General features: G+C 46.3%; 1 protein-coding gene across 1 annotated transcript; it reads left to right on the top strand.

The window, feature by feature from the left end:
* The first annotated feature begins 1,299 nt into the window (after positions 1 to 1,299).
* On the top strand, positions 1,300 to 8,746 carry crybb1l2 (crystallin, beta B1, like 2). Its single transcript, XM_041904284.2, has 6 exons — positions 1,300 to 1,387; positions 3,225 to 3,319; positions 3,944 to 4,062; positions 4,755 to 4,887; positions 5,987 to 6,129; positions 7,799 to 8,746. Exons 2-6 carry the CDS (start codon positions 3,230 to 3,232, stop codon positions 7,968 to 7,970), a joined length of 657 nt encoding a protein of 218 aa, XP_041760218.1. The 5' UTR covers positions 1,300 to 1,387; positions 3,225 to 3,229; the 3' UTR covers positions 7,971 to 8,746.
* The last annotated feature ends 1,060 nt before the right edge of the window (positions 8,747 to 9,806 follow it).

Here is a 9,806-nt window from a genome sequence, read left to right as displayed (position 1 = left end):
TATGTAGGGTTAGAACCAGAAGAGGTTGGTGGCATCTTAATTGGGGAGGATGGGCCCGTGGTAACGACAGGAGAGCGGTATCAGTGGAATGGTATCAGATACATCAAACTCATAGTTTCCAGGTGTTTGATGTTTGATTCCATTTGCTCCGTTCCGGCCGTTATTATGAGCCGTCCTCCCCTCAGCAGCCTCCTGTGGTTAGAACGTAACGATGTAGTGATCAGCTGTTTAGCTGTTGTTTTTGTCAACATATTCTCAGAAATGACCCCTTAGGTAAAATGACTTCCACACCCCCATTAGAGATAGTAGGCCTACCTTTGGTTCAGAATATTCACATTTTATACAACGGGGTGGGTCTAATCCTGAATGCTGATTGGTTAAAACCGCATTCAGCCGGTCTATCCGTTACCACCGCTCTATAGTTATGCCTATTTACTCTGTTCCATCTGACTGCGCAATCCACTTTGTCTCGGGCATAAGAACACCCGTGCCAATATATCCTCCAAACACTGGCTTCTTGGGCATTATCACTTAAACGTACACGTTGGTATAGCTACAATGCCAAAATAACAGGGGGACTACCATAGACCACATGATTTTCAAACGTATCTCATTGTCAATAAGATACTTTTATTATCCATCAAATGAAATGAAATGAGATCCATCTATCTCTGCTCTCTCAACCAATCTCTCTCTGCAAACAGATGTTACCTCTAAGCACTGGTCTAGGATAACATGTCCCCACCCCAACACCAATCATAACCATTAGCTCAGATCTAGGATCTGTTATTCATAAAGCATCTCAGAGTAGTGCTAATCTAGGATCAGTTTTTCCCTTTTTAGATCATAATAAATACGATTACATGGACAGGGGGACCTGATCTTAGATCAGCAGGCTTTATGAATATGGGCCCAGGTTTCTCAGGGGTTTCTACACCAGTGTTCTACTAAGTCTGTTGGCTACCTGGCTTTCCTGTGGGATTAAAACAGAAACAGTAGAATAGAAAGATGAATACAACTGACGAGAAGCAATAAGGTCATAATATATAGTGTAGGAAGTTACAGTGTTCAATACAAACATGTTTCTGATAATAACAGGTCCCAAAACGCTTCGTAAATCAATGATGTTTAAAAACTTCACAGATAACTTCAATCACCAACCATCATACCTCTCTACTCATGCAGTATTTACATCTCTCTCTCTCTCTCTCTCTCTCTCTTGATGATGGGGGGATTTCTATTCTTCCCTGGCTGTGAGCTCAGCGGGTTTCTCTCTGTCGCTCTAATCCCCCCTCTCTGGGCGCCAGCATATAAAAGGTCCGGGAGGCCCTCTCCACTCACACACTGACCGCCTGAGCCCACTCCTGGAACCACACACTGAGCAGAGGTAAGAGACAGGGATACAGAGATACAGAGAGATGGGGGATGAGAGAGGGATACAGAGATACAGAGAGATGGGGGATGAGAGAGGGATACAGAGATACAGAGAGATGGGGGATGAGAGAGGGATACAGAGATACAGAGAGATGGAGGATGAGAGAGGGATACAGAGATACAGAGAGATGGGGGATGAGAGAGGGATACAGAGATACAGAGAGATGGGGGATGAGAGAGGGACACAGAGATACAGAGAGATGGGGGATGAGGGATAATGGGGGATGAGAGAGGGATACAGAGATACAGAGAGCTGGGGGATGAGAGAGGGATACAGAGATACAGAGAGATGGGGGATGAGAGAGGGATACAGAGATACAGAGAGATGGGGGATGAGAGAGGGATACAGAGATACAGAGAGATGGAGGATGAGGGAAAATGGGGGATGAGAGAGGGATACAGAGATACAGAGAGCTGGGGGATGAGAGAGGGATACAGAGATACAGAGAGATGGGGGATGAGAGAGGGATACAGAGATACAGAGAGCTGGGGATGAGAGAGGGATACAGAGATACAGAGAGCTGGGGGATGAGAGAGGGATACAGAGATACAGAGAGATGGGGGATGAGAGAGGGATACAGAGATACAGAGAGATGGGGGATGAGAGAGGGATACAGAGATACAGAGAGATGGAGGATGAGAGAGGGATACAGAGATACAGAGAGATGGGGGATGAGAGAGGGATACAGAGATACAGAGAGATGGAGGATGAGAGAGGGACACAGAGATACAGAGAGATGGAGGATGAGAGAGGGATACAGAGATACAGAGAGATGGGGGATGAGAGAGGGATACAGAGATACAGAGAGATGGAGGATGAGAGAGGGACACAGAGATACAGAGAGATGGGGGATGAGAGAGGGATACAGAGATACAGAGAGATGGGGGATGAGAGAGGGATACAGAGATACAGAGAGATGGGGGATGAGAGAGGGATACAGAGATACAGAGAGATGGGGGATGAGAGAGGGATACAGAGATACAGAGAGATGGGGGATGAGAGAGGGATACAGAGATACAGAGAGATGGAGGATGAGAGAGGGATACAGAGATACAGAGAGATGGGGGATGAGAGAGGGATACAGAGATACAGAGAGATGGGGGATGAGAGAGGGATACAGAGATACAGAGAGATGGAGGATGAGGGAAAATGGGGGATGAGAGAGGGATACAGCTTAAATTAGGTAGCTCAAACATCAAATTAAAATACAGTTAACTCTAAATGGCATCATAGTAACTAGAAAGAAAGTTATAAAAGACAAAGTACATATAAATAACTTATTTTCCTTCATTGACGTGTTTTACCTAGTTCCACAGGGATTACTTAATTAATCTATAGGTTCTTATTATCTATAAGATCTTGTTGACTATTTTGTATTGGAGCTTAATTGACTTTTAATTGGACATGCATACTGTACTGAACAACATTGTAAATGGGCAGAAATTCTTCATTTCTGTTCTTACTGACGTTTGGATCGTAAGGGAACTCAAGGATAGATTTTAAGTGGCCAGTAGTGGTCATGGGGTTGAACCTTATCCAAGATGGCTACTCATATTTTCAATTACAGGCTCTGCTAAGGAGTAAAGCTGGGGTACGGTCTCCTGTCTAAAACAGAGCACATGTTTGGGTAAAAGTTGTAGACTTAAATGGGATGAAGTGGTAAATGAGCTGTGTTTGACCCTCTGTTTGAACAGCATTAAACTTAGCAGCAGTGTGTTGAACCCTCGAACCTTCCTTTACCTCATTCTTTTACTTCCTTCCCTCCATCATCCCTCTGGTTCTGTGCCAGTCATCATGTCTGGAGACAAGTCTAAATCTGCTTCCCAGACCGACGGCAAGGCCGCCCAGGGGAAGAGATCTGAGATGGGTATGAACGCCTACAAGGTAACACACATACATACACACATGCACACAATGCACGCATACACACGCACGCACGCACGCACACACACGCACACACGCACACACGCACACACACACACACACATAATGTACGCATACAAAACCAGATGGCCACACATATATATTATATAATTATTGGTACTTTGACACTCGTACATACTCATACACTGTTTCCACACAATGCCTCTAGTTGCCTGTGGTGTAAGTCACAGTTGCCATAGCTATGTGTGTGTGGAGGCGTTCTAAGAGAATCACACAAGGACAGTGTCTGCGTCCCAACTGGCACCCTATTTCCTGTACAGCGCATTACTTTTGACCAGAGCCGTAGTGCACTATATAGGGAATTGGGGGCCATTTGGGACGAAGACAGTGTTTGTTTTGTTACTTCATACAGTTCAGCCTGAAAGAAAAAGATGTGAGAATTAAACTGTTATTTCACTCTCTTTCCCAATCTCTTTTCTCTCTCTCTCTCTCTCTCTCTCTCTCTCTCTCTCTCTCTCTCTCTCTCTCTCTCTCTCTCTCTCTCTTCCTCTCTCTCTCTTCTCTCTCCCCCTCCCTCCCTCCCCCCCTCTCCTCTACCTCCCTCCCTCTCTCTCTTCCTCTCAGATGTGCGTCTTCGACCAGGAGAACTTCCAGGGCCGCTGTCTGGAGATCACCAAAGAGTGCATGAACGTGTGTGACATGGGCATGGACAGGGTCCGCTCCCTGCGTGTCGACTGCGGCCCGTGAGTACCAGCCTGTCCCTCGACACACACACACCTCAGTTGTGTCACACACGCACACCTCAGCTTCACCAACACACACCTCATCCCCACATGCACAGTCAAATATTTTCCCTTACACTACTATGACACACTCATACCGGCGTTTGTCAATCTCACACAAACTAATATCTATTTGTATCAAACGTTGCTGCAACCATGGTTCTCAATGTGTTTCTACCTCTCTCTCCCCCTCTCTCCTCCCCCTCCCTGACCCCTCCTCTTCCCCGCTCCCTCTCTCCTCCCCCTCCCTGACCCCTCCTCTTCCCCTCCCCCTCTCTCCTCCCCCTCCCTGACCCCTCCTCTTCCCCTCTCCCTCTCTCCTCCCCCTCCCTGACCCCTCCTCTTCCCCTCCCCCTCTCCTCCCCCTCCCTGACCCCTCCTCTTCCCCTCTCCCTCTCTCCTCCCCCTCCCTGACCCCTCCTCTTCCCCTCCCCCTCTCTCCTCCCCCTCCCTGACCCCTCCTCTTCCCCTCCCCCTCTCTCCTCCCCCTCCCTGACCCCTCCTCTTCCCCTCTCCCTCTCTCCTCCCCCTCCCTGACCCCCTCCTCTTCCCCTCCCCTCTCTCCTCCCCCTCCCTGACCCCTCCTCTTCCCCTCTCCCTCTCTCCTCTCCCTCTCTCCTCCCCCTCTCTCCTCTCCTTGCTCCATCTCTCAGTTTTGTGGGTTATGAGCAGATGAACTTCTGTGGTGAGATGTTCATCCTGGAGAAGGGAGAGTACCCTCGCTGGGACTCCTGGAGCAACTGTCAGAAGAACGACTACCTGCTGTCCTTCAGGCCCGTCCGCATGGTATACCATACAATCCTCAGTTTGTCTGTCTCTCCCCATCACTCTATCGTTCCATCTCTCCAGCACTACATCTCTGTCATTGGCCAGAATACATTTACATACGCTTATCTGATTATCGTGTATTTCTGTTGAACTTTCTGCTGTTAATAATCATCTATCTTACTATCCATCCATCTACTCATTAATCCATTCATTCATTTATCCATCCATCCATCTACTCATTCATTCATCCATCCATTCATCTACTCATTCATTCATCCATTCATTCATTTATCCATCCATCCATCCATCTACTCATCCATCCATCCATCCATCCATCCATCCATCCATCCATCCATCCATCCATCCATCCATCCATCCATCCATCCATTCATTCATTCATTCATTCATTCATTCATTCATTCATTCATTCATTCATTCATTAATTTACGTATCCATCATCCATCCATCTACTCATTCATCCATTCATTCATGTATCCATCCATCTACTCATTCATTCATCCATTCATAATTTATCCATCCATCCATCTACTCATGTATTCATCCATCCATTCATTTATCCATCCATCCATCCATCTACTCATTCATTCATTCATTCATCTATCCATTCATTTATCCATCCATCCATCTACTCATTCATTCATCTATCCATTCATTTATCCATCCATCCATCTACTCATTCATTCATCCATCCATTAATTTATCCATCCATCCATCTACTCATTCATTCATCCATCCATTCATTTATCCATCCATCCATCTACTCATCCATCCATTCATTCATTTATCCATCCATCCATCGACTCAATCTTTCATCCATTCATTCATTTATCCATCCATCCATCTATTCATCCATCCATCCATTCATTAATTTATCCATCCATCCATCGACTCAATCATTCATTCATCCATTCATTCATTTATCCATCCATCCATCTACTCATTCATTCGTTCATCCAGCCATTCATTTATCCATCCATCGATCTGTCTAAATTGATCAGTTCCGCCTTTTATCTGTTCATGTTAGTTTTTATACCATAGGCCTAACTCCCCCTCTCTCCCCCCTCTCCCCCCTCTCCCCCTCTCCCCTCTCTCTCAGGACCCTGAGAAGCACAAGATCTGCCTGTTCGAGGTTGGAGAGTTCAAGGGTCGTAAGATGGAGATCATGGATGATGATGTTCCCTCTCTGTTCTCCTACGGATTCACCGATAGGGTCGGCAGCATCATGGTCAGCTGTGGAACGTGAGTGGTCCTCGCGCGGCAACAGGCCACACCCACACCGCAGACAAACATGCCATTGGTCTATAGGATGACTAGTCCTGCCCCCACTCCACAGACACACATGTCATTGGTCTATAGGATGACTAGCCTCACCCCCATACAACAGACACACATGCCATTGGTCTATAGGATGACTAGCCCCGCCCCCACACCGCAGACAGCCATGCCATTGGTCTATAGGATGAGATAGAGCAGGAAGAGGACAGTGATGTCATTATGACATAAACAACCAGGCATCACCAAACCTAGATAGTGAAGTCATCATATCCCTCAAATTAGATCGTTTGGAATCGACTGTACAAATAGCTTCATTCATTTCAAATGGCTGAGGCGTTCCACTGTTTCTATGTAAATAATAGAATTCAGAACCAACTGTTCCAAATATAGTTTGGAATGACGAAAGTTTCCACAATAGTTTTAATTCAGTCAGAGGGGTTCCACTTAGAAGATCATTTAATATATAAACTCTCTGTTTCCCTCTGGCTTCCTGTGCCTACATACTTCAAATATCTAGTCTGCCTCCCAAATGGCCCCCTGTTACCTCTATAGCACTGTGGGTCCTGGTCAAAAGTAGTGTACTAAATAGGGAATAGGGTGCTATTTGGGACGCACCCCTGAAGATCTATGATTCATGACATCACTTTTAGAAATGCAGCAGGAATGATGTCAGGATGTCTTTTCTGTTTTAATCAGCCTCTTCAGAATCAGAACAAAGGGTTTTATATAGCACAGTATGTTTGTGTGTGTGTATGTGAGCTTCGTCTCTCCAGTGTATCTGTACAGTGAGAGAGGAGATAGGTCCAGTCCTTCATAGATGGGTTTGGCCCACAGTGAGTAGACAGGTTCCCCACTGGTTGAAACAACAAACGGACAGACTGGTACCTGTGGCACTACAGGCAAAACGTGACAAACAGATCAATATCTCTATTTAGCAAGACATATCTCTCCCTCACAGCCTCCCACTCCCCTGCCTGTTCCTCTGATGCTGTTGGCTTCTCATCTTCTCTCTCTGTCTCCCTCGGTTCTCTCCCTCGGTTCTCTCCCTCGGTTCTTTCCCTCGGTTCTCTCTCTTCTACTTTGCACTTCCTTGTTTATCTCTCTACCTCTGTGTCCCTTCTGCCCTCTCTCTCTGTCTCACACTATCGATTCTCTCTCCGTCTTTCTTTCTCGGCCTCTGTGCATCTCTTCTTCCTCCTCTCTTTCTCCCATCTTGCTCTCTCTCTTCCCCCATTCCATCCCTCATTCACTCAGCCCTTTCCACCTTCTCCTCTCTCTCTCTCTCTCTCTCTCTCTCTCTCTCTCTCTCTCTCTCTCTCTCTCGCTCTCTCTCTCTCCCCTTGTCTATTTCTCTCCCTCCATCCCTCCATCCCTCTCTCCCTCCATCCCTCTCTCTCTCCCTCTCTCCCTCCATCCCTCTCTCCCTCCATCCCTCTCTCTCCCTCTCTCCCTCCATCCCTCTCTCTCTCCTTCCATCCCTCTCTCCCTCCACCCTTCTCTCCCTCCATCCCTCTCTCTCTCCATCTCTCCCTCCATCCCTCTCTCTCTCCTTCCATCCCTCTCTCCTTCCATCCCTCCCTCTCTCCTTCCATCCCTCCACTCATCCCCCTTTTCCTCTCCTCTTTTCTTCCAGCTGGGTGGGTTACCAGTTCCCTGGATACCGTGGTTCCCAATACCTCCTGGAGAAGGGTGACTACAGGCACTTCAACGAGTTCGGCGCCCGTCACCCCCAGTTCCAGTCTGTGAGGCGTATCCGCGACATGCAGTGGCACCAGCACGGCTGCTACACCTTGTCCAGCAAGTGAGGGTCCCAGAGGGCGAGAAAGAGAGGGAGCGGAGGAGAGGTGGAGGAGGGCCACAGTAGAGGAGGAGGAGGAGGAGGGAAGGCTAAGAGGGAAAGGAAGAAAGCACCCTATCTATAGGAAGATAGAAAGCTCCCTCCATCCGACTCCTCATCCCCCTCCCGGTGATCCTCTCCGCGGTTAGATACTTTTTTTAGAGCGAGGGAGAGAGTGAGGGATGGAGGGAGGTAATCGTTTTTTTTTCTCTTGAGACGGCGCCCTCTACCTGTTGAGAGATGTAAGACTTGTGGGGTACAGCTGCCCTGATTTGACAGATGGGTCAACACCATGAAACGACAATGGATTCTAAGACCATTGACGTAAAACAGACAACAACAACTCACAGATCAACAAAGACCAGATCTGGTGGGTTGATAGGTAGATAACTAGATATTCTCTCTATTTTTTTTCTCTCTCTCTCCGTCTCTATTATTTTCAGCCCCCTCCCTTCCCCTCTCTCTCTCTCTTTTTCCCCCTCGCATAATTTATTTTTCATCCAACCATCCTGTTTCTCTTCAAACCTAAATTCAGCCCAAAATGAGACGACTAGTGTTTCTCTTTTGACTCTGATCTACGGGGGTATGGGTGTGTGTGTGTGTGTGGGTCTGTTGTCGTGGCCAGAAGAGGGAACGGGATCCAGGGTTCTAGATCCGTACCTCTGCCACAGTCACTGTAAAAGCTTATATTCAGACCCTGCACCCTCTTCAATCCAAACCCAAATAAAGAGACTCTAAACCTGACCTGAATTCACCTCTTATTCTTCATTTAGACATATTTTTCTCTTGTGGCGGTGATTGTGTGACAGAGAGGAGATTCCACAACTTTTGGAGGACAGTATAAGTTAATAAGAAAGCTTCTTAATTGTTAAAAGCAAAACCAACGTGTTTCGTGTCTTGGCCTTTATCAGGGTTTTAGACAGAACAAATAATTAGCCTTTTATACATTGATTGTGTGATATCATGGCAGCAATAGCAGTGGAGGGGTTCTTCATATAATGAACAGAAATAAATTAAAATAGTAAAACAATAGTAAAAACATATATTCATGTTTCTACGTGTACATAGAATGAACAAGTAGGGTTATTCTGAAAGAGTGTCGATGACGTAGCTGTCCACTATTTTCACTCCAAAATATAATATTAATATTATTTCAACACAAGGTAGATAACATGGTTTCCCACTCACGGCCATCAAAATCCTCAAATCGTTGGCTTTATTTTCCCACAATGGGATGCCTTTTAGTTTAGCTTTGTATTTATTAGTATTTTTGTCACCAATAATTAAACATCTATGACGTGCTTGGGCTGGACAGAGCTACCAGGAAGTGAACCTGTTGTTGGATCCCAAGGAGAGACAGGGCTGATAAAGTGAATTTATTTTTGGACTTGTCTTTATTTCATTCTACCTAGAACTCTAAACATTGCAATGACTCACTGAAGAAGCTCCAGGAATTCCACTTTTGTCCCTCCCTCCCTCCCTCCCTCTTTACCTCTCTCCCTCCCTCCCTCTCTACCTCTCTACCTCTCTACCTCCCTTCCTCTGTACCTCCTTCCCTCTCTCCATCCCTATACCCCCTCTCTTCTCCTCCTTCCCTACTTCCCCCCTTCCTTCTTTTCAACCTGAAAGGATAAAACATTTCCCAGCTAGCACATTTGGTTCCTTGAAAGTTGTGGAAACTTATTTTTTGGGGATTTCCCATTGGTTTCCTGACCGGTAAAATGTAACGTTTTTTTTTTACATTCTGAGAACAGAAGTGAAAATGTAGCCTGCTCTAAGAATGTTCATTTTTAAGTTGCAGGGA

This window comes from Coregonus clupeaformis, chromosome 18 (genome assembly GCF_020615455.1).
Source record: "Coregonus clupeaformis isolate EN_2021a chromosome 18, ASM2061545v1, whole genome shotgun sequence".
NCBI lineage: Eukaryota > Metazoa > Chordata > Actinopteri > Salmoniformes > Salmonidae > Coregonus > Coregonus clupeaformis.
Note: the sequence above shows the minus strand (reverse complement) of the source record. Positions and strands in the feature narration are given on the sequence as shown.

Excerpts from the sequence above, each read along its gene's own strand:
- crybb1l2 (XM_041904284.2), top strand. The coding sequence starts at position 3,230 with ATGTCTGGAGACAAGTCTAAATCTGCTTCCCAGACCGACGGCAAGGCC. Across the intron at positions 3,320-3,943 it reads TGGGTATGAACGCCTACAAG|ATGTGCGTCTTCGACCAGGA; the intron begins GTAACACACATA and ends TCTTCCTCTCAG. Across the intron at positions 4,063-4,754 it reads CTGCGTGTCGACTGCGGCCC|TTTTGTGGGTTATGAGCAGA; the intron begins GTGAGTACCAGC and ends TCCATCTCTCAG.